The following is a 25,891-nucleotide window of genomic DNA, read 5'->3' as shown; positions in this document are numbered from 1 at the left end:
TTTATCACCAGGCCACATAGAGAGGTGAGTCTGCCAGTGGTATCCAACCAGCGCCGCTGATAGGGGGGGGGGGGGGGGACCACCAGTCCTCTTGTAGGAGGCCTGGGCATGGGGAATCCGTGCTGTTGGGCAGGGGGGGCAACTACAGAAAGATGCCCTGTGCGGCTCTCTGCAGCACCTAAAAGCCAGTTTCTCCCCCTACTGCCAGCTTTCAGCTGCTGCACGGAGAGACACCGATGAAGGGCATCATTCCTGTAACTGCTTCTTCGACACTGACCCCCCCCCCCTCCCTGTTCTGCCTGCTTCCGATCCCCCCTCCCCGTGTGCCCCCTTTCACTGTGACCCCCCCCCTCCCCCTTCCTGCAGCACTGCAGGCTTCCCTGTCCTGTAAAAAAAATAAATTGTAAAAAAATAAAACAATTAAGCATTGTAATAGATTATTTTAAAAAAAATTGTAAAATAAAATAATTGTAAAGATTTTGAGCATTTTTAAAATAAATTTTATATATATATATTTTTTTTTTTTTTTTTTTTTAATGTAAAAATGTATTAACCACTTAAGGACCAAGTCCATTTCTGACACATGTTGTTTACAAGTTAAAATCAGTATTTTTTGCTAGAAAATTAAAAGGAACCCCCAAACATTATATTATATATACATACATATATATTTTTAGCAAAGACTCTGGAGAATAAAATGGCGGTTGTTGCAATATCTGTTGTCATGCGGTATTTGCGCAGTGATCTTTCAAACATCATTTTTTGGAAAAAAAATACATTTCACTGCATTTGAAAAAAATATTAAACAGTAAAGTTAGCCCATTTTTTTTTTGTATATTGTGAAAGATGTCACGCTGAGTAAATAGTTACCCAACATGTTAGGGTTTAAAATTGTGCACACCAACGGAATGGTGACAAACTACGATCAATAAAAATCTCATTTTTTTTGCGTTTTATTGTGTATGGATTGCAAAAAAAAAAAAAAAAATTAATCGTTGCGACAATATCATGAACGAAAAAAAAAAAAAACACTGCGCGAAAAAAGAAAACGTGTGTTTTTCTGCGTTTTATTGTCTAAGGATAGCAAAAAAAAAAAAAAAAAAATCATTGTTGCGACAAAATAAAAAACAAAAAAACACTGCACAAAAAAAGAAAAAGTGTGTTTTGTTTGCGCTTTATTGTCTAAGGATTGCAAAAAAAATAAAAAATCATTGCGACAATATAAAAAAAAAAAAAAAACTGCGCAAAAAAAAAGACAATATCATTAAAAAAAAGCAATGTGCATTTTATTGTCTCTGGATTGCAAAAAAAAAACATTGTTGCGACAATGTCATAAAAACAAAAAAACAGTGCGCAAAAAAAATGAAAAAGTGTGTTTTGTTTGCGCTTTATTGTCTAAGGATTGCAAAAAAAAAAATCATTGCGACAATATAAAAAACAAAAAAACACTGCACAAAAAAAGAAAAAGTGTGTTTTGTTTGCGCTTTATTGTCTAAGGATTGCAAAAAAAATAAAAAATCATTGCGACAATATAAAAAAAAAAAAAAAAACTGCGCAAAAAAAAAAGACAATATCATTAAAAAAAGCAATGTGCATTTTATTGTCTCTGGATTGCAAAAAAAAACCATTGTTGCGACAATGTCATAAAAACAAAAAAACACTGCGCAAAAAAAATGAAAAAGTGTGTTTTGTTTGCGCTTTATTGTCTAAGGATTGCAAAAAAAAAAAAATCATTGCGACAATATAAAAAAAAAAAAAAAAACTGTGCAAAAAAAAAAAAAAGACAATATCATTAAAAGAAACATTGTTTGTCCTTAAAAAAGCAATGCAGGTATTGCCTTGTTATTTTTAGTAATGTCAAAGGTATTGCCAAATAAACAGTCCATAGCAGAAATGTATACATTTTTGTGCTCCATGGTTGGGGGGTGGGGGGGGGATAATAAATTGCATCTTCATGAGGACACATTTAACAGCAGCCACAGATGTGAAGGATCCGCTCAGGATAAGATTTCTATTGAAATGCATTTCCTGCAGAAAAATCCATCGGTGTCATTGCAGGAAAACGTGTGACACGGCGACAACCCAGAACACACATTGGTTTCCTTCTATGCCAGGCTGGAGCGGGTACAGGAAGGGTTAATGAGGCAGCGGCGGCCATGTGGAGGATGCCGCAGTGTAATTGAGGACTGCGGCACAGTGACTGCGGTTTCGGCCTCGTGTCACAACAGCAGATGACGGCGCAGCCGGTCCTGGCGGCCGCAGCTCTGCCTAATGCCTTGGACGGGGCCGGTGAACATTATTTACACCGCGATCACCGCTAAGCCGGACTCACATCTCCCATCGGCCAAACGCAGAGCTGAGCGACAACCCTCCAAATCAGGGAGGGGGTGCAAAGATTTACCCACATCCCATAAATACACGGCTGAGATCAGACAAAAATCACAATATGTATCCTTCGACTAGATCTAAACCCAATCACTAAAAACTTTTAATTTTTTTTTATATTTTAATATTATTTAATATTAATATTTAATATTAATATTAAATAATTATATTTAATATAAATATTTATTATTAAATATTTATTATTAAATATTGATATTTAATATTAATATTTAATATTAAATAATGATTTTTTATATCAATATTTATTATTAAATATTGGTATTTAATAATATTTAATATTAATATTTAATATTATTAAATAATGGTATTTAATATTAATATTTAATATTAAATAATGATTTTTTATATTAATATTTAATATTATTAAATATTGATATTTAATATTAATATTTAATATTATTAAATAATGGTATTTAATATTAATATTTAATATTATTAAATAATGGTATTTAATATTAATATTTAATATTATTAAATAATGATTTTTTATATTAATATTTATTATTAAATATTGATATTTAATATTAATATTTAATATTAAATATTGATATTTAATATTAATATTTATTATTATTAAATATTGATATTTAATATTAATATTTAATATTAATATTTAATATTATTAAATAATGGTATTTAATATTAATATTTAATATTATTTTAATACTTTAAAACATTTTAATATGTCAGTGGTCATTTATATTATTCTTAAATCTGCAGCCTTTGTTACAATAACTCCTGGTGGTCCCGCCATGAAGGTCTTTCTTTAGGCACTTCCTGTTATAGACTGACAACACTCTGTCCCTGGCCCTGATCTGTGCGCTCCAGCGTTGTCACCCTGTCACTAGCACCCCCTGCTGGAGCCTACAAGCAGCTGTGCTGACAATAAGTAAAGCATTGTTCACCATTGGTCACCATAAGGCTGGTCCAGGGCAATAAAGTGCAGCCAATCCTGGAGCAAGTATATGTAGACAGGAAGTATCTGAAAGAGGCCAGAGGAGATCAGCAGCACTGAGATTGGGGATGGGGGGGGGGTGAAAAAAAGATAAAAGCATTTTTTTTTTTTTTGGCAATGGTTTTACCACTTCTGGATGCAGTCACGATTAGCCATGAATCAGCAAAAAAGCGATTATATGCAGGAAATCACTATTGGTACGGAGTGACTTTTTTTTAACCATTTCTGGACCGGAAGGATTTGTCCCCTTAATGACCAGGCCATTTTTTGCGATTCGGCACTGTGTGACTTTAACGGACAATTGCGCGGTCGTGCGACGCTGTACCCAAATAAAATTGATGTCTTTTTTTCCCACAAATAGAGCTTTCTTTTGGTGGTATTTGATCACCTCTGCAGTTTATGTTTTTTGTGCTATAAAAAAAAAAAAAAAGCGCGACAAAAAAATAAATAAATAAATAAACATTTTTTACTTTCTGCTATATAACATTCTCAATAAAAAAAAATATATAAATCTATTTTTTTTTTTATCATTTTAGGCCAATTTGTATTCTGCTACAAAAAAATCCCAATAAGTGTATTTTGATTGGTTTGCGCAAAAGTTATCCCGTCTACAAACTAAGGAGAAAGATTTATGTCATTTTTTTTTTACTAGTAATGGCAGTGATCAGCGATTTTTTGCGGGACTGCGACATTGCGGCAGACAGATCGGACCCCTAACTGACATTTTTGACACTTTTGGGGGGACCAGTGACATTACTACAGTAATCAGTGCTAAAAATATGCCCTGTTGCTGTACTAATGACACTGGCAGGGAAGGGGTTAACACCAGGGGCGATCGAAGGGTTATATGTGTCCCTAGGGGGTGTTTTCTAACTGTGGGGGGGGGGCTTGCTGCATGAACAGAGACCTGTGTTCCTAAATAAGAGGATCCCTGTGTTCATTACTGACAGAACAGCGGTCTGCCGTGTTCATAACTTTTTAATGGGCGTTTTTATTAACCACTTGCCTACCGGGCACTTAAACCCCCCTCCTACCCAGGCCAATTTTCAGCTTTCAGCGCTGTCGCACTTTGAATGACAATTGCGCGGACATGCAACACTGTACCCAATGAAATTTTTCTAATTTTTTTTTTTCAAACAAATATAGCTTTCTTTTGGTGGTATTTAATCACTACAGGGGGGGGGGGGGGTTATTTTTTGCTTAACAAACAACAAAATGAGAAAATATATATTATTATAGTTTGTTATAAAATTTTGCAAACAGGTAATTTTTCTCCTTCATTGATGTTGGCTGATAGGCGCTGATAGGCGCTGATAGGCTGCATTGATGGGCACTGATAAGGCGGAACTGATAAGGTGGCACTGATGGGCACTAATAAGGTGGCACTGATGGGTGGCACTAATAGGTGGCATTGATGGGCAATGATAGATGGCACTGATGGGCACTAATAGGTGGCACTGATAGGATGCATTGATGGGCACTGATAAGGCGGAACTGAAAAGGTGGCACTGATGGGTGGCACTAATAGGTGGCACAGATGGGCAATGATAAATGGCACTGATGGGCACTAATAGGATGCATGGATGGGCACTGCAGAGGCGGAACTGATAAGGTGGCACTGATGGGCACTAATAAGGTGGCACTAATCGGTGGAACTGATGGGCAATGATAGACGGCACTGATGGGCACTTATAGGTGGCACTGATAGGATGCATTGATGGGCACTGATAAGGCAGAACTGATAAGGTGGCACTGATGGGCGCTAATAAGGTGGCACTGATGGGTGGCACTGATGGGCACTAATAGGTGGCACTGATGGGCAATGATAGGCACTGGTAGGTGACACTGATAGGCAGCACTGATGATGGGGCATTGATGGGTGGCACTGACAGTGGTGTTGAAGTTTACGGTTTGGATATTTGTGGTACAGTATCTAACAAAAGTCTTCTTCTAGCCTATACCACAGGTGTCAAACAAAAGGCCCTCGGGCCGAATCCGGCCCTCCAGGCCATTTCATGTGGCCCTTGCACCTCTCCTGCAGCTGCTGCATCTCCCTCATCTGTGCCTCCACCTTGTCTCAGCAGAGAGGACAGAACTCCTCTGCCAGATCCTGTGCTTCCCCCTGCAGCTGCATAGAGGACCACCCCCCCCAACCCAGCAGTTGGCAGCAGAGAGGAGGTCACAACTCCTCCTACAGATCCTGCACCTCTCTATGCAGCAGCAGCATCCCCTCCTCTCCGCCTCCACTGGTCTCAGCATTCAGCGGACTCCGACAGCTGATTCCAGCCTTCCTCCAGACCCTGCAGTTGCTGCTTCCCAGCTCTGCCTCCAGCTTCTTCCCAGCAGCAGCACATGGTAAAGGGGATGCACTGTGATGTAAGGGGGGGGGGGGGGCTCTTGACTTCTGATAGTGGTGGGCTACAGATAGAATTGGCCCTCTGAGGGCGACCATATTAGTGATGCGGCCCGCAATGACATTGGGTTTGACACCCCTGGCCTAGGCCATCTTTATGTAGAGCAACAATTCTTTTTTTCAGATCCTCAGAGAGTTCTTTGTCATGAGGTGCCATGTTGAGCTTCCAGTGACCAGTATGAGAGAGTGAGAGCGATAACACCAAATTTAACACACCTGCTCCCCATTCACACCTGAAACCTTGTAACACTAACGAGTCACATGACACCAGGGAGGGAAAATGGCTAACTGGGTCCAATTTGGACATTTTCACTTAGGGGTGTACTCACTTTTGTTGCCAGCGGTTTAGACATTAATGGCTGTGTGTTGAGTTATTTTGAGGGGACAGCAAATTTATACTGTTATACAAGCTGTACACTCACTACTTTACATTGCAGCAAAGTGTCATTTCTTCAGTGTTGTCACATGAAAAGATAGAATAAAATATTGTCAGTGGGAGGAGTAGTGCCCCATCATTGGTGTCAGTGGGAGGAATAGTGCCCCATCATTGGTGTCAGTGGGAGAAATAGTGCCCCATCATTGGTGTCAGTGGGAGAAATAGTGACCCATCATTGGTGTCAGTGGGAGGAATAGTGCCACATCATTGGTGTCAGTGGAAGGAATAGTGCCCCATCATTGGTGTCAGTGGGAGGAATAGTGCCCCATCATTGGTGTCAGTGGGAGGAATAGTGCCCCATCATTGGTGTCAGTGGGAGGAATAGTGCCCCATCATTGGTGTCAGTGGGAGGAATAGTGCCCCATCATTGATGTCAGTGGGAGGAATAGTGCCCCATCATTGTTGTCAGTGGAAGGAATAGTGCCCTATCATTGGTGTCAGTGGGAGGAATAGTGCCCCATCATTGGTGTCAGTGGGAGGAATAGTGCCCCATCATTGGTGTCAGTGGAAGGAATAGTGCCCCATCGTTGGTGTCAGTGGAAGGAATAGTGTCCCATCATTGGTGTCAGTGGGAGGAATAGTGCCCCATCAATTGGTGTCAGTGGGATGAATAGTGCCCCATCAATTGGTGTCAGTGGGGGAATAGTGCCCTATCATTGGTGTCAGTGAGAGGAATAGTGTCCCATCATTGGTGTCAGTGGGAGGAATAGTGCCCCATCAATTGGTGTCAGTGGGATGAATAGTGCCCCATCAATTGGTGTCAGTGGGGGAATAGTGCCCTATCATTGGTGTCAGTGGGAGGAATAGTGCCCTATCATTGGTGTCAGTGGGAGGAATAGTGTCCCATCATTGGTGTCAGTGGGAGGAATAGTGCCCTATCATTGGTGTCAGTGGGAGGAATAGTGTCCCATCATTGGTGTCAGTGGGAGGAATAGTGCCCTATCATTGGTGTCAGTGGGAGGAATAGTGCCCCATCATTGGTGTCAGTGGGAGGAATAGTGCCCCATCATTGGTGTCAGTGGGAGGAATAGTGCCCTATCATTGGTGTCAGTGGGAGGAATAGTGCCCCATCATTGGTGTCAGTGGGAGGAGTAGTGCCCCATCATTGGTGTCAGTGGGAGGAGTAGTGCCCCATCATTGGTGTCAGTGGGAGGAATAGTGTCCCATCATTGGTGTCAGTGGGAGGAATAGTGCCCCAGCATTGGTGTCAGTGGGAGGAATAGTGCCCTATCATTGGTGTCAGTGGGAGGAATAGTGCCCTATCATTGGTGTCAGTGGGAGGAATAGTGCCCTATCATTGGTGTCAGTGGGAGGAATAGTGTCCCATCATTGGTGTCAGTGGGAGGAATAGTGCCCTATCATTGGTGTCAGTGGGAGGAATAGTGCCCCATCATTGGTGTCAGTGGGAGGAATAGTGCCCCATCATTGGTGTCAGTGGGAGGAATAGTGCCCTATCATTGGTGTCAGTGGGAGGAATAGTGCCCCATCATTGGTGTCAGTGGGAGGAATAGTGTCCCATCATTGGTGTCAGTGGGAGGAATAGTGCCCCAGCATTGGTGTCAGTGGGAGGAATAGTGCCCCATCATTGGTGTCAGTGGGAGGAGTAGTGCCAAAAGGGCCGCCTCCTTCATTCATTGGATGGTTCTGTCGGGAAGGCCAAATACAAGGATCTGGAAATCCCCCTCCTGCGGCGGCCGGATGTGCGCCTGATTATGGTGAACTTTTCCCGCCATGGATAATTCTACAATAAATATACAGAGAACGGACGCTGCTCAGCAGATCCATCAGCAGAGACAATAGTAACATTGTATCCATCACCTACCTCCGGGACCCAGCCGCCATCTTCCCAGGAACGTTTTATCGTCCTGCCGCAGGACGCTCCCCTCCCCCCATCCATAAATAAAAGTATAAACCTGCTTTGGCGTTATCTGCGCTCCACCACACGGGGAAAAATGAAATCCTCTGGAATAAAAATGCTTCTTTTAAATTACCCCGTGTCACCGGTGCTCCGTCATGTGACCCCCTCCCCCCCCATGTCATGTCAGATGCTGCGCAGCGATTCTCTCACCTTGTCCTTGAAGACGTCCCCATTCCGGTATATGAAGTTCCTGTAGCTCTCTGTGCGGACTACGTCCTATGGAGGAAAAGAAAAATCCAATTACATTGTATAGATGATATCAGCGAGGACCGGAGAGCGTTCATTGGATTGTTAAAGAGGCGCAAAACGCCAACATAGAAATCAACGGAATGAGAGATCGATGAAAAGAGCGAATGTACTGAAATCAGAGACCGGTGACAGTTATTTGACCTGTCTTCCTTATTATCAGCCATTTTAGGCTGGAGGCGGCGCAGGCTCTTGAATTGCACCGCACATGAGAATGGCTGCAGATCCCGGCTCTTAAAGGGTAACTCCACTATCGTGGGGGGAAAAAAAAAAATCAGGAAGTAAAGAAAAAACAATACAGCGTATACAACTGCGACACAAATCATATTATAATTGAATGTTATTAATAATGACCTTTCCTTTTCAATCTGCAGCTGCTGTAATTTTCTGAAAATGCAATATGGCCGCCTGGAGCTGTTCTGTACACAGAATGTATACTGACCACACCCCCAGAAACATCATTTCCTGCTTGTGTGATTGGCTCACCAATTTTCCCAGAAGTCTGCACTAAGATACAAGTCTGATTTCTGGCATCCCCTGCAACATAAATGTCACTTTTGGTGAGATCCTCCCAATAGGAACACGTCTAAAGGAATGCAGGCCCAGCAGATTTCCTCATTAGTGCTCTGCAGCTGCCACAGCTGATAGATAATTATAAAACCACTCCCATTAGACTCACTCAGCACAGAGGAACAAATAATGATTCAGAATAACAAATATTAATATTTGTTAAATATTAAATATTTATATTAAATATTTATTATTAAAATATTAATATTTTATTAATATAATAAAAATACAGAACAACAAATGTTATTGTTTATAACAAATATTAATATTTGTTAAATATTAAATATTGTACGCTTGTATATTTCTGTGTATCTCATTTTAGGTTTCATTACAATAAAGACTGTTGGATTAAAAAAAAAAATATTAAATATTTATTAAATATTAAATATTTATTAATATTAAAATATTAATATTTTATTAATATAATAAAAATACAGAAAAACAAATATTATTGAAAAACAAATTCAGAACAAACAAATAACTTCAGAATAACAAAAGTTAGGAATCTGCAACAAAGTTTGTTACATTCCCTCCAATGTACAGAAATCACCCAGAGGGGAATGGTTTTTTTTTCTCAGTAAAAGTGGAGTTACGCTTTAAATCGTACGATGAGGGAAGGCAGATATTTCCCCATCTGCCCTTCAGTGGATCATTGGCTCAGATTTGGACCCCATAGGGAACCTGCGCTCCTCTCCCGTAAGAGCCAGGAGCTGCCGCCGTTCCTCACCAATAATGGAGGCGGATCGGTGTCACCGATTATTCCTTCTTCTGTACGGATGGAAGGAATCCGAGGATCCCCAAATGGAGAATTCTTCATCTGATAATGTTATACCCAAAAGTGATATTTACAATACAGGAACATCTCATATAATTAGAATATCATCAAAAAGTTAATTTATTTCAGTAATTCAATTCAAAAAGTGAAGCTCCTATATTTTATATGGATGTGTTACACACAGAGTGATAGATTTCAAGCATTTCTTTCTTTTAATTTTGATGATTATGGCTTACAGCTAGTGACACCCCAAAATTCAGTATCTCAGAAAATTAGAATATTACATAAGACCAATAAAAAAAATAAAAAGGATTTTTAATACAGAAATGTTGTCTTAGTGAAAAGTCTGTCCATGTACAGTATAGGATGCACTCAATACTTGGTCGGGGCTCCTTTTGCATGAATTACTGCATCAATGCGGCGTGGCATGGAGGCGATCAGCCTGTGGCACTGCTGAGGTGTTATAGAAGCCCAGGTTGCTTTGATAGCGGCCTTCAGCTTGCCTGCATTGTTGGGTCTGGTGTCTCTCATCTTCCTCTTGACAATACCCCACAGATTCTCTATGAGATTTAGGTCAGGCGAGTTTGCTGGCCAATCAAGCTCAGTGATCTCATGATCATTAATCAATTGCCGACCAGCCACCGTAGTTTTACTGCAGCAGGTCGGCTCCATTACACGAAACGATGTACCTGTACGTCACTTCGTGTTAAAGACAGTAAGGGTGCGCACGCGCCGCAGGAGGCACGCAGACGCGCCCATTGGGCAGAAGGGGAGCCAATCAGCGAGTCCATCTGCTGGCCACCCGCGATCACTCCCCATGGAGACACAGATCTGTCACAGACGAACACAGGGATCCTGTGTTCCTCCTATTTAGTCCAACCCCCACACAGTTAGAAAACACCTCCTAGGGACACACTTAACACTTTGATCGCCCCTGGTGTTAACCCCTTCCCTGCCAGTGTTATTATTACAGTAACAGTGCATATTTTTAGCACTGATTACTGTATGGATATCACTGGTCCCCCTCAAAAGTATCAAAAATGTCAGTTAGGTGTCCGATCTGTCAGCCGTGATGTCAAAGTCCTGCTAAAAATCGCTGATCGCCGCCATTACAAGTAAAAAATAAATAAAAATGATATAAATCTTTTCCCTAGTTTGTAGATCAGGGGGTCTTCAAACTTTGGCCCTCCAGTTGTTTAGGAACTACAATTCCCATCATATCTAGTCATGTCTGTGAATGTCAGAGTTTTACAATGCCTCATGGGAAGTGTAGTTCTGCAACAGCTGGAGGGCCGTAGTTTGGAGATCCCTGTTGTAGACGCTAAAACCTTTGCGCAAACCAATCAATATACACTTATTGGGGGGGGGGGGGGGGCTACCGTGCTGCTGCATTGACGTCTAAATCCACAGCTCTGTTCCAGCGACAGGAATCCGAGTAATTCAGGGTGTCCCCAGCCAACTCCAAATACACCAACACCATTCTGAAGTGCCGTACCTCGACCTGAGATGACCTGCAAGAGGAAGGATTTGTCCTATCAGAAGAAATTACAAAATTTCTTCCCATCGGAGGCCCAGAGCATAGTCCAAGATGGCGCCGGCGGTGAGTCTCCAGCTTCCTCCGGCGGCTCCCTCTCATCCACACCAAGCCCAGGCTCACAAGGTGGCTCAGCCCGACACTCACCTGATGCCTCCATGCCGCTCTCCTGCAGCCCGGCAAAGTCCAAACCCCGCATGGCAACAGACATCCACCACACTAAGGTGAGCACATGTCAGGACTCCATGGTGGACACGAGGGAAGTAGCAGACACTATAAATGCTTTCCCCACTACCATCCAGCCCATCTCAGACACCACTTTAAAGGACATGCTTGTCTCCCTTCACAGCTCCCTTCATGCAGACATGATGGAATGCACAAGTAACTTTAAAGCTAAAGTGGGGGAGCTGGGAGGGAGAATTTATCATGTTGAAAAGAAAATTGGCAAATTTGTCTCCTCTTCTAATTCCCTGGTGGACTCGCACAATGATCAGTCTTATAAAAAAACCTGGATCAGAGCCAAAGTAGCTGACCTTGAAGACAGGTCACGCAGGAACAATGTAAAAAATAGAGGGATCCCTGAGGCCATACAACCTGCGCAATTACAGCAATATACATGCGACCTCATGAAAACCTTCCTAACTTCAGTACCCAAATCAGATCTGGTCGTTGATCGAATCCACCGGCTACCTAAACCGTCCAACCTCCTGGACAACGTTCCCGGAGATGGGCTGATGCGAGACAATTTTCACAACACGAAAGAGCAGTTTATGGTGGCTTTCTATAGAAAAAGCACTCTAGTATTCAACTGTCTGCAGACCTATCGAAGTACACAATGCAAAAACGCAAATCCTTATTACCGATGACGAAAGCATTGCGCAGCCATAATATCGTGTACCGCTTACAAAGCCAACCATTACTTATTAATTGATGGCAATTCATCAGCGATTACGAACCTGGATGAAGGACTCATACTGCTCCACTCATGGGATATTCTACCCAGGGCTGGCCCAAGACATTGTGCTGCCTGGGTCCGAGAATGAAATGCTGCCCCCTCCAAAAAATCATGCCCACCAAAAGGCCCCCACATCCATTACTTTAAATAAATATAACATTTTAAAATTATATACAGTATACTTTTATCTTCTTCCATAACTCACCACCAGACCAGTCCACCAAATACCCACTGTCTGTCCTCCGTCCTCCTGTCACTCCTGTGTCTGATGCAGCCACCGCCCTAGAAGATCAAGCCTGCCCTGCGTGAGATGGAGTGCGCTGATGTCTGACGTCATTGGGCACACTATGAACAAGCGAGGGAAGTTCCCCGGAGGAGACACTCTGTCTCCTCATACTCATCTGTTTGCACTATGGGCGCCAATATGAGATGAGCAAATGCCGCCCGTAATGCGCTGCAAACTGATGGCGCACAAATGTTGGAAAAAAAACATTTTTGGCGTCAATTTGCCACCCCTCTCAAATTGCTGCCTGGGTCCAATGGACCCAGTGGGACCCATGGTAGGGCCAGCCCTGATTCTACCTGAACGAGCCTCCGAGAGCTCTCCCTCCTCAGCTAAACTGGACACCCAAGACACCTGGCAAGTGGTATCACACAAGAAGAAAAACAAAAAATATAATATTTAAACATCTTGCCCATAAAATGATTATCAACCTACTTGAATTCTGAAGCACTATGGAGCCTGTAGTGCACAAAACTTTCCCCTCCTGAGTAATTGGCAGGAATTCTGCCACCAGACCTTTTTACCATGTTGGTCAATTACACAATGTTTGATTCTTATTTTTTTCTTTACCATTTTTTCCTTTTCTTATTTTTCACCGGTCTGACCTACTTGAGATGGAATACACCTCCACGAAGACATGTCTACTCATACAAAATACAACTCTCAAACCTTCGGAATTGGCTTCCTCCAGAACTGCCACAGATCCGTCAAGGGACAGTCATCATCTCTATTCACCTGTTACTTATGGTTCTTAAAATTGTATCCTTCAACGTTCATGGCCTAAATCACCCGGCTAAAAGGGCCTCAGTCCGGAAAGAAGCCCTTAGTCTTCACGCTGATATATTGTGCATACAGGAGACACACTTTTCCAACACTCTCCCCTTCTGCCACAAAAAAATTCCTCTGCATCCACAAAACAAAAGGGAGTTCTCATCGCTGTAAGGGATTCTGTTGCCTTCATCCCGCAGGAGGTCCAGGCTGACCCGGAAGGAAGATATATAATCCTAATAGGAGAGTTTAACAACAAGCCCTACAGAGTTGTTAATCTGTACGCACCCAACTCCCATCAGCTACGATCCCTAAAGAAATGGTTTCGTAAAGTTCATGCAATTAGAAAAGGTGCGTTAGTCATGTGTGGAGACTACAACCTCTCGGTAGACTAAAAGATGGACACCACCACCAATTTAAAAACCCCCTTTGCCAATGCTACAACCGTTACTTCATGCTGAGGATGTTTGTGATGTCTGGAGGTGTCAACATTCACCTGTTACTTATGGCAGGGCTTGACAAATTTGCCTGAAATCTAGGAGCCAGCAAAAAAAAGTTAGGAGCCAGTTTTTTTTTTTTGTTAAACTAACAACCAAGCTTTGTTAATAAAACAGATACTAAATTTACACAAATACGACTAGAACCCCACTCTCGTCTATAGCGCACTTGGATGGAAACAGACTGTCTCTTTCCATCCGATGCCATCTGATCCGATCCATGGCCGGGATGAATAGAAAATAGAACAACCATCCGTCTGTTTTTGGCAGAGAGGATCAGATGGCTGCTCCATAGAGGAAACTGAAGGGTCCAATCAGGTCTGCCTGAAAAACTGACAGGTGGACCTGATCAGACAGCCCGTGTGAAAGGGGCCTTCGGATGTGGCTGTGGCATGGCGATGAGGAAAAAAAAAAAAAGATATATATATATATATATATATATATATATATATATATATATATATATATATATATATATATATATATATATATATATATATATATATATATATATATATATATACACACAGTGGGTACGAAAAGTATTCAGACACCCTTAAATTTTTCACTCTTTGTTATATTGCAGCTAAAATCATTTAAGTTCATTCTTCTTCCTCATGAATGTACACATAGCACCCCATACTGACAGAAAAACACAGAATTGTTGACATTGTTGCAGATTTATTAAAAAAGAAAAACTGAAATATCACATGGTCCTAAGTATTCAGACCCTTTGCTGTGACACTCATATATTTAACTCAGGTGCTTTCCATTTCTTCTGATCATCCTTGAGATGGTTCTACACCTTCATTTGAGTCCAGCTGTGTTTGATTATACTGATTGGACTTGATTAGGAAAGCCACACACCTGTCTATATAAGACCTTCCAGATCACAATGCATGTCAGAGCAAATGAGAATCATGAGGTCAAAGGAACTGCCTGAAGAGCTCAGAGACAGAATTGTGGCAAGGCACAGATCTGGCCAAGGTTACAAAAAGATTTCTGCTGCACTTAAGGTTCCTAAGAGCACAGTGGCCTCCATAATCCTCAAATGGAAGACATTTGGGATGACCAGAACCCTTCCTAGAGCTGGCCGTCCGGCCAAACTGAGCTATCGGGGAAGAAGAGCCTTGGTGAGAGAGGTAAAGAAGAACCCAAAGATCACTGAGGCTGAGCTCCAGAGATGCAGTCAGGAGATGGGAGAAAGTTGTAGAAAGTCAACCATCACTGCAGCCCTCCACCAGTCAGGGCTTTATGGCAGAGTGGCCCGACGGAAGCCTCTCCTCAGTGTAAGACACATGAAAGCCCGCATGGAGTTTGCTAAAAAACACCTGAAGGACTCCAAGATGGTGAGAAATAAGATTCTCTGGTCTGAGGAGACCAAAATAGAACTTTTTGGCCTTAATTCTAAGCGGTATGTGTGGAGAAAACCAGGCACTGCTCATCACCTGTCCAATACAGTCCCAACAGTGAAGCATGGTGGTGGCAGCATCATGCTGTGGGGGTGTTTTTCAGCTGCAGGGACAGGACGACTGGTTACAATCGAGGGAAAGATGAATGCGGCCAAGTACAGGGATATCCTGGACAAAAACCTTCTCCAGAGTGCTCTGGACCTCAGACTGGGCCGAAGGTTTACCTTCCAACAAGACAATGACCCTAAGCACACAGCTAAAATAACGAAGGAGTGGCTTCACAACAACTCCGTGACTGTTCTTGAATGGCCCAGCCAGAGCCCTGACTTAAACCCAATTGAGCATCTCTGGAGAGACCTAAAAATGGCTGTCCACCAACGTTTACCATCCAACCTGACAGAACTGGAGAGGATCTGCAAGGAGGAATGGCAGAGGATCCCCAAATCCAGGTGTGAAAGACTTGTTGCATCTTTCCCAAAAAGACTCCTGGCTGTATTAGATCAAAAGGGGGCTTCTACTAAATACTGAGCAAAGGGTCTGAATACTTAGGACCATGTGATATTTCAGTTTTTCTTTTTTAATAAATCTGCAACAATGTCAACAATTCTGTGTTTTTCTGTCAGTATGGGGTGCTATGTGTACATTCATGAGGAAGAAGAATGAACTTAAATGAGTTTAGCAAATGGCTGCAATATAACAAAGAGTGAAAAATTTAAGGGGGTCTGAGTACTTTCCGTACTCTATATATATATATATATTATATATATATATATATATATATATATTATTTTTTTTTTTTTTTTTGTAAATTCAATGTTTATTGAAGGTATAGAAAGGATAAAGGTATACAAGTCAACAAAGGCAGGTAATTGAAATACAGCCGAGCATCAAGAAAACAGCATTACATGAGGCGTAAATCAGATAAACATAGCCGTATGCGAAAAATGATAATATATATCGCAGCAGTGTACGTTTCAGGATGGCCGGTCCCAGAGAGAACCACACCCCTACCGGCTTCTGTCACATGGCCGGCATACCGGAGCGTGGAGGGTACCTCACGGGGTCGCCAATCCGAGGAACCACAAGAAGGTAGTAGTGTCACGTATACCTTATAGGAACTGGGGAAATTTTCAAATAAGAAAAACAGGTAGAAGAAGGAAAGAGCAAAGATCAGGAAGCACCACATCGGAAGGGGACGACACAGGGAGGAGGGGGGGAGGGACGACATAACACACATAAAAAGGGACAAGGGGGTGAGTAAGTAGGGGAGAAGGCCATCGAGTGCGAGCAAATCAGCTATGCGACAAGGTCTCGGTATTCTGTGGTCGAGCTGAACTCATGCCAATAAAACCAACGCTTGAGGAACCCATCTCTAGTGCCCCGCTCGGCCGCCAGCAAGTCCTCCATCTCATTAATAAACGCTACTTTGCGCAACCACATCGCCACAGTAGGAGGACGGGATTGCTTCCATAGGAGAGGAATACAGCTCTTGGCTGCTGTTAGCAGTATCGGCAAAATTGACTTCCGATAAGACGCCCTTGGGAAGCTGTGATGGTGAAGGAGGAAGAGGGCTGGTTCCAGGGTAAGGGTGTGATCTGTGAATTTTTGGATAATACGGAGGACCTCCGACCAAAAATACTGTAATTTTTTGCAAGACCAAAAAATGTGGAGGAGGGATCCCACCTCCACGCCACATCGCCAGCAAAGATCAGAACAGGAGGGGAACATCCTTCGAAGTTTAACCGGGGTATAGTACCACCTGGTCAAGAGCTTATAACCCATCTCCTGGTATTTAGAGCATGTGGAGGTTTTGTAGGTGAAGAAGAGGATACGTTCGACGTGATAATCCGAAAGGGAAACACCCAAATCACGTTCCCATAGAGACATGTATGGGGGTCTGGAAGGCTGTCCGGGTGACGTCACGATACGATAAAGCAGGGAAATAGCATGGCGCACCGGAGCATCCGATGCGCACAACTCCTCAAACGGCGTGAGGCGTCTGGAAAAAGAGGTCGCCGGCGGTAGCGATTGGAGAAAATGGGCAAGTTGCACCCTCTGCCAGAACGACAGGGTGGCAAACATGGTGCTCGACAATAGGGTCTGGCGAGACATCCAACAGTCCCCGCTGAGAAAATGTCTGGCTTGGTAGACACCGTTGGCCCTCAACACACAGAAGGCCGGATCCTGTAGGCCAGGGGAAAAGTCTGGGTTTCCCACAATCGGGAGCAGAGGTGAAGGTAAAGACGTGAGAAGGCCCTCTTTACAGAGCCTGCGGCCCAGCTGCAACGTGGCCCCAACAGTCGGGTGATCCAAGACCTCCCCCGGCAGGGGAGATGACCCCCACAGTAGACATTCCGGGGGAGAGCCCCCGCCAAGCTGTTCGATCCGCACCCATTGTTTCAATGGGCCATGTAGATGCCAATCCAGAATCCTGGCCAGGTGGCATGCAGCAGAGTACATGGTGGCATCCGGGAAGGCCATTCCGCCGCTGAGCTTGGGCATGCGAAGAAGTTTCAATGCCAATCGGGGAGGGCCTCGGGTCCACAGGAATTTACGAAATGCGCCGTTCACCGTACGGAGGAAGGTCAACGGAATAACTATCGGAAGGGCCTGGAGCACATAAAGCAAACGGGGCATGACAGTCATTTTAATAATATTACAACGCCCGAACCAGGAAAACATGCCCTTCTGCCAGCCGTCCAGGTCCCTCCGGATGCGTGCAAGAAGAGGAGGAAAATTGCAGTCAAAGATGCGTTTGGGGCAGTTGGGGAGGGAGATGCCCAAGTATGTGATATGGGAGGAGCTCCACTTGAATGGAAAATCGCTTTTGAGAAGCTGAGACAAAGCGGGTGGCATCGCTACCGGGAGGGCCTCCGATTTTTGAAAGTTAATTTTGTACGAGGACAAGGCTTCAAATATGTGAAACTCCCGCATAAGATTCGGTAAGGAGATCAGCGGCTTAGTAAGGAAGAAGAGGAGATCATCCGCATAGGCCGCCACCTTAGGGGCGAGCGACGTTGAAAGTGGTAGGCCCGTGACATCGGGACTGGCCCTGACGGAACGCAGAAAGGGCTCGAGAGTCAGCACAAAAATCAGGGGAGAGAGAGGGCAACCCTGTCTCGTTCCGTTCCTGATCTCCAACGGGTCAGAGAGGAGACCATTAACCTTTACACAAGCAGACGGTCGCGAATAAATCGCCCGGATCCAAGCCATCATGCGCTGTCCTAAGCCTACATGCTCCATGGTTTCCAGGAGGAAGTGCCAATTCACTCGATCGAACGCCTTTTCGGCGTCCGTCGAAAGAAGCAGCATAGGGGTCCCCCGCGAACAAGCCAGGTGAAGGAGATCGATCGCCTTTGTGGTGTTATCGCGAGCCTCCCGAGAGGGTATAAAACCCACCTGATCGTCGTGTACTAACTGCGGGAGATAGGGGGCCAGACGTGATGCCAATATTTTTGTAAAAAGCTTCAGATCAATATTGAGGAGCGAGATAGGACGATAGTTCTGGCACAGAAGAGGGTCCTTGCCTTCCTTCGCTATCACCGTGATATGTGCCCGAAGAGAGTCCAGCGGAAAGTCTGCACCCAAACCCGCCGCATTATAAGCCGCCAAGAAGTGAGGGGAGAGGACATCTTCAAAGCACTTATAGTAGGAAAGCGAATAGCCATCAGGTCCCGGGGCTTTGCCCCTCTGAGTCCCTGCCAACGCACAAGAAAGCTCGGTCGGCCGAAGCGGTTCATCCAGCTGCTCCAAGGCATCCGATGGGAGACTCGGAAGGCCCGATGCTCGAATATACTCCTGAATGCGTGTCCGAAGAGCATCCTGAGTGGAGGCCGAAGAGTCCGCGGAAAGGTTGTACAGGGAGGCATAGTAGTGGCGAAACACCTCCGCTATACGCTCCGTAGCCTGGACCTTTTGTTGGGAGGGGGAAAGTACCGCAGGGATAAACGCCTGCGCTCTCTGCTGACGAAGCGCATGTGCCAAGATCTTACCACATTTGTCCCCATGCTCGTAGAAGATACGTTTGCATTTAGTGAGGGAGGCCTTTGCTGTAAAGAGGGTCAGAGATCGCAGTTGCTCACGGAGGACCGTTAGCTCCTGCAGGGCGGCCTGAGCCAGAGATCTCTTATGAGCAGCTTCCAGCTTACCGATACGCGAAAGAAGATCCTGCATTTGGCGGATCCTTTCTCTTTTGCGGCGCGAGCCGATGTTAATCAGAATTCCCCGCATGTAGCTTTTGTGGGCCTCCCACACCATCAAGGGGGGACTATCCGGGAGGGCATTAGAGGCAAAGAACCGACCCAGTTCTAAGCGTAATTCAGACAGGGTGGACGGGTCTTGCAAGAGACTGTCATTGAGCCGCCATTGCCATTGGTGTTGCTCTGGGGTCCTCAAGTCCAGCTCAAGGACCACCGGAGCGTGGTCCGATACCGTGATGTTGCCCAAAGAGGCCGACACCGTCCTGCTCAGCAGGGCCTGAGGTAACATGAAATAGTCGATGCGCGAGTAGGAGTCATGCGGAGGAGAATAGAAAGTGTAATCTCTATCTGTTGGATGTAGGGCCCGCCACACATCCACCAGCCGAAAAGCATGGAAGGTCTTCTTAATGCGCCGCAACGCTGCATAGGAGATGTGGGAGGCACCTCGGGAGGCATCCAGTTCTGGATCTAAGGCTAGATTAAAGTCGCCGCCCAACAGGACCTGCCCCTCCATAAAGTCATGTAATTTAGAGGACATCAGTTCAAGGAACGACACCTGGTCAGAGTTAGGCAAGTATAAGTTCGCCAAAGTGACGAGCACGGAGCCTAGACGGCCCTTGACAAATAGAGCTCGACCCGTGTCATCGCTCCATGAATCTAAAAACGACCACGGAGTCCGGCTACCAATCAAGATACTGACGCCTCTGGATTTAGATTCAGAGAAGCAACCATGGTAGACCGTGGGGAATCGTCTATTGCCCAACTTAGGAATTTTTGTAGATTTGAAATGGGTTTCCTGCAGGAAGCCGACGTGGGCTCGAAGGCGAGAGAGTTCAGTCAATACGATGGAGCGTTTTTCGGGGGTGTTGAGTCCCTTGACATTCAGCGTGACCAAGCGGACGGGATCGACTCGGGGGACGGCCATCTCCCCACAAGGGTCACGAATACACAAACAGAGAGGAGAGTCCCAGGGAGAAGAAAAAAAAAAAAAAAAAAAAAAAGGGGGGGGGGGGGGTAGGGGAGAGAGGTAAGAAAGAGGGGGGGATAGGAGGAAGGTGCAGAGAGAAGAAGAAAAAGAGAGGGTGCACAGCAGGTGCACCGAGGGCTATAACTACAGTGCTAAACGCACTGGAGAGACCGAGTCTCACTGAACCAAGAGGTTCAACCCACAGCACCCAAACGCGGGTAGGGTAGGCGGGACCGCAAGGAACACCCTACGTGGGGAACAAGGAGGGTCACTACAGAGAGAGGGAGGTGACCGCTCCCGGAACCCCTCAAAACCGGCAATGTAAAGAAAGAGAAAATAAAACATTTTCAAACAATGTAACATGTAACACTTAACAGGCATAGTGCAAAAAACTTCTTTTTGTTGAGCAGCAGCAAATAATCTAGCGAGGACGAAACCGCCCCCCCAACCGTGGTCAAAGAGAGGCATATACCATGGGAGGAAAGCAAAGAGGCCCAGGAACAAGACAGGGAAAAGGGGGGTGAGGAGCAAAAGAAGGGGGGGGAGACATGAGGGGGGGAAAAGAAGCGCCAGAGGACTGATGTAGGAAAAGGGGGGGGTAAGGGGGAATGTGGGAAGGAGAGTAGGAGGGGGGACAGAGCAGAGAGGGGGGGGGGTAAAGGAGGGGAGATGAGAGAATGGTTTGGAGGCATGGACACGAACATAATATAGTACAGCAGCGGCAACATTAGTAGCAAAAAAAACATTCAGCCCCCGGGGGGGGGGGGGGGATGGCGCCCCCTCCCCCCCGTTCCAGCAGCCTGTAATGAACAGTGAGAAAACCCAAACTCATCCGCTGACGCGGGAAATCTGCTGAAGATCAACCATTGGGGGGGGGAGGGGGAGAGAAGGGAGAGGTGGGAAAGGAAGGAGGGGGGGAAGGGAAGGAGGGGGGAGAAGGGGGAGAGAAAGGAGGGGAAGAAGGGGGAAAGGGAGGAGGGACGGAAGGAAGGAGAGGGGGGGGGGGGGGAGGGAAGGAGAAAAAAAAAAAAAAAAAAAAGGGGGGGAGGGAGGAGGATGGAGGGGGAAAAAGGATGGAGGGGGGGGGAAGGATGGAGGGGGAGGGGAAAGGAGGGAGAGGGGAAAGGAGGGAGGGGGAAGGAAGGAGGGGGGGAAGGAAGGAGGAGGAGGGGGGGGAAGGAAGGAGGAGGAGGGGGGGAAGGAAGGAGGAGGAGGGGGGGAAGGAAGGAGGAGGAGGGGGGGAAGGAAGGAGGAGGAGGAGGGGGGGGGGAAGGAAGGAGGAGGAGGAGGGGGAGGGGGAGGGGGGGAAGGAAGGAGGAGGAGGGGGAGGGAAGGAAGGGGAGGGGGAAGGAAAAAGGGGGGAAAAGAAAGAGGGGGGGGATAGTTAAATGGAGCTTGACAGGTACGGGAGGTCTCTCTCCCTCCCAACCAGCCACCCAGGTGCGAGGGTCACAGCCCTCAGTTACTGACTCATCGACCCTGACATATAGCAGAGCGTAAACAGCAATTTATAGAGAAAGAAGCCCATGCGACCCAGCAGGTCCAAGCAAGTTCAGCAGCCTTCATCAACAGTGGACATCAACATACCCAGACCCACAGAGACCCATAGGGAGCCCCCACCCCCGAAGGAACCCCGCGTCCCGCGGACATCACCCACGCATCCATAGAGAAGAGGACGTGTACCCGCCGGGACGCAGGGGGACCCCAGATAAGTCAAATACTCCAGCTGATCACGCGGCAGAGTCCCGGGCACAGGGGGGGGGGGGGGGGCTCCAGAGGCACAGCAGCCCTGTCTCCCGCCAGGCAAGGAGGGCCTAAAAAAAAAAAAAAAAATCAGCGGTTCCAGATGTCACAGGGCGAGTCAATCGATCCGCAGGGACATGCAAGCACAGGGACAAGCGGGCAGCAAGGCAGGGAGGGGAGACATCCCAACGGCTAGCCGAGAGGGAGGGGGGAGAAATGGATAGAACAGAACGGGGCCATAGTCAGACTCACGGTTGTAGTTTATGGCGCCCTCAAGCCTCCGGGGAGGTCACCATGGGGCCAGTGGAACTCGACCCCGAGGCTCTAAGCTGATTTCTTGGCCCAGAGGAGCGAGGCCTCGAGGGGCCGCCGCCAGGTGGACGACCGTCTCTCTCCGGGAGTCTCGCCATCCAGTCCGGTAAGGTCAGCGGTGCAATGTCCATGAACCGAAATAGAGCTGGGAGATCTGCATGTTTACGGAGGGTAAACGAGGCGCCATTTCTGCGGATGGTAAGCTGAAGGGGGAAACCCCAGCGGTAGGTGGCCTCCTGGGATCTGAAGCCGTTCCAGGAGGGGCTTCAACATCGCCCTGCGGGTCAGTGTACCACGGGATACATCCGGGAAGATGGAAATCTGGGCCCCATCGAAGTCCACCGGGCCCCTCGACCACGCCGCCCGCAGGACTTGCTCCTTAACTGAATATCTGTGCAAGCGGCAGATTACATCCCGCGGTCTGGCAGCGTCTTGGGATCTGGGGCCCAGAGCTCTATGGATCCGGTCAAACGTAAAGTCCGCAGGGGGGTCTTGCGGCAAGATCCGGGACAGTATGGCTTGGACCGTCGCCACGAGATCTTCCTGACCCGTAGCCTCTGGTATTCCTCGGAGCCGCAAGTTGTTTCGGCGGCTCCGGTTCTCCACATCTTCCAGCCGGAGCTGCTGTTCAGCCAGAGCGTCGGTGTGAGAAGCCTGTACTTGCTCCAGTTGGGCAACTCGTGCCTGCAGGTCCCCAATAGCCGATTCCCCAGCCGTCACTCTCCCCTTAACCAGGGAGACCTCCGCAGTCATCACCTGAAAGTCGCGGCGGTGCTGCTCCGCGACCTGAGCGACCATGGCCTCCATGTCCTGCTTGGTGGGGAGGGACCGGAGCAGTGCCCAGATGTCTCGTTCTTCCTCGGGACCTGCCGCTAGGGAGGACAGCGAAGGCGGTAAAGGGCCCTGGGACATCCTGGCAGAAAGAGAGGGCGGGGGAGAAGCAGTTGCCAGAGATGGGGAAAGGGCGGCCTGGGCAGGACCGCCGCCTAGGCCCACAGCTTGAGAACGCGACACCGGGGTCGGAGAGTCCTGAAAAAAGCTGCGGATGGGAGCTGAGGTAGACGCCCGGGAAGCAGTTTTTGTCTTCCTCTTTTTGTAGGTGCTCATTTCAGCCTGTAAGTGTCTTTTAATGCCGGTCAGAGAGGTCGGGAAGCGGGAGCACCAGAAGAATGCGTCCTCACGCCGCCATGACCTAGCCACGCCCCCCTTTTTTTTTTTTTTTATAATAATTGAAAAAAAAAAAAAAGAAAAATAAATTTTTTATTAATAATTAAAAAAAAAAAAAAAGAAAATTATTATTTATTTTGTTTTTAAATTTAAAAAATAAATTAATAATAATAACCACACTCCCTGTCCACTTACCTTTAAGCAAAGGTAACTGGATAGGGAGATGAAGCCTGCAAAAACTTCCCTCTCATCTCCTCTTGGGAAGGAGATGGGAATGCATTGAGAACAGGCAGTGGAAAGTCATTACTCCCGGCCACCACAAGAGGGCGCCAGTTCCCCATTGGAAGCCTCTCTCTCTCACAGAAGAAGACCGAAAAGCCGGGGCCTCAATTTTTGGACGGCGCGGAAGTCCGTGCACTCGGGGAGGAGGTGGGGGCGCAAAAGGGATAGGACACCTCCTTAAGGGCACCCCGGACGCCAGGTCGCTAATTCTAGTCGCAAATGTGATCTGGCGCCCGGGGTTTGTCGAGCCCTGACTTATGGTTCTTAAAATTGTGTCCTTCAACGTTCATGGCCTAAATCATCCGGCCACCTCCCAATCTAAACGCCCCTTGCCAATGCTACAACCATTATATGACGGTGAGGATGTTTATGATGTCTGGAGGTGTCAACATTCACCTGTTACTTATGGTTCTTAAAATTGTATCCTTCAACGTCCATGGCCTAAATCATCCGCTCACCTCCCAATCTAAAACGCCCCTTGCCAATGCTACAACCGTTCCTTCATGCGGAGGATGTTAATGATATCTGGAGGTGTCAACATTCAGACTACACCTTTCACTCATCCAGACATAACTCGTACTCACGCATTGACTTACTACAAGTAGACAAAATGCTTTTGCAAGCAGTGTCCTCCTCCATCATACCTAAATCACGTGGTCAGAACACGCGCCTGTAACTATAACTCTGATGGAGGAGCACACTTTGGGGCCCTGCATGTGTGTGGTGCGCCAATTCCCGGTTGCTTCAAATGCCCTCCCATGTTGCCACCATCACTAACCATTTAAATTAATTTTTCTCCTTAAATGTTCTATCTGTGTCTAAGGCCGCTACTTTGTGGTGCGCCCACAAGGCTTTTGTTAGAGGAATTATTCTACAACTGTGATCACGGGTAAAAAGGAAGGATGGCACAGAAAATAGATGATCTCCTTGATGAAATTAAGGTTATGGAAACCCTGAATAAAAAAGATGCAGATACAAATGCGGCAGGTAAACTCTCTAAAACTTTGCTCGATGAACAGTACGATAGACATATCAACTCCCTCCAATCGTCTCATTACTCATCTGGAAATCCAGCCGGCAAAATTCTTGTTTAGAGGCTCAAGGAACGCAGAATCCAAACAAAAATCCCCAACCTAATCAATCCTTTAAATAACAAAAAGCTGTTCAACCCAAAGGACATAGCAAATTCCTTTGCTGAATACAACTCTTCACTATGCAATCCTAGAGACGACCCTCACACACTTCACAACCCACTAATGATGCCATTCAAGATTTGACAGGCCTCAACCTTCCATCGCTCTCACAGGAACAGCCAACGTCTCTCAATGCACCCAACACTGAGCCTGAGATCTTAAAGCGATAAAATCTCTGCCATCTGGCAAATCACAGACGAATGACTACTACAAGGTCTTCCAAAATATATTCTCCCCAACGTTAAGGTTGGTCTACTCTGACGCTGTGTCCTCTGCCTCCTTCCCACCTGAAATGCTTAAGGCATTTCAAATTTCAGTATTTACAGTATTTGTAGCTGCTGACTTTTAATTTTTTTTTTTTTCCACAGCTGGAAAAGGGGGTAAAACCTTCCGGTCCTAAGTGGTTAAACCAGGTATTGGTAGGTTTCGCAGAGTGGGCGGTGCCAAGTCCTGCTGGAAAATGAAATCAGCTTCTCCATAAAGCCGGTCAGCAGAGGGAAGCATGAAGAGCTCTAGAATTTCCTGCTAGAGGGCTGCACTGACTTTGGAGTTGATAAAACACAGTGGACCAACACCAGCAGATGACACGGCTCCCCAGATCATCACTGACTGTGGAAATATTTTGCATTTCATTTGGAAATCAAGGTCCCAGAGTCTGGAGGAGGAGTGGAGAGGCACAGAATCCAAGTTGCATGAGATCCAGTGTGAAGTTTCCACATTGGAAACTCATTCCAACAGACTTGCAAAGTGACTGACAGGTCCACTTTAATTAACCACTTCTGGACCGTAAGATTGTCCCCCTTAATGACCAGGCCATATTTTGCGACTCAGGACTGCGTTATTTTAACTGACAATTGTGC

At 46.1% G+C, this 25,891-nt stretch overlaps 1 protein-coding gene across 1 annotated transcript in view; it reads left to right on the top strand.

The window, feature by feature from the left end:
• Window positions 1-25,891, top strand: part of PRMT3 (protein arginine methyltransferase 3) — a 259,529-nt gene that overhangs the window by 73,217 nt on the left and 160,421 nt on the right. Inside the window, exon 10 of the mRNA XM_082270530.1 lies at window positions 11,207-12,081. Within this exon, the coding sequence (XP_082126656.1) occupies window positions 11,207-12,081 (875 nt within the window). The remainder of the gene's footprint in view (window positions 1-11,206; window positions 12,082-25,891) is intronic.

Source organism: Pelophylax lessonae (assembly GCF_965119305.1).
Source record: "Pelophylax lessonae genome assembly, chromosome: 10".
NCBI classification, from domain to species: Eukaryota; Metazoa; Chordata; class Amphibia; order Anura; family Ranidae; genus Pelophylax; species Pelophylax lessonae.
Note: the sequence above shows the minus strand (reverse complement) of the source record. Positions and strands in the feature narration are given on the sequence as shown.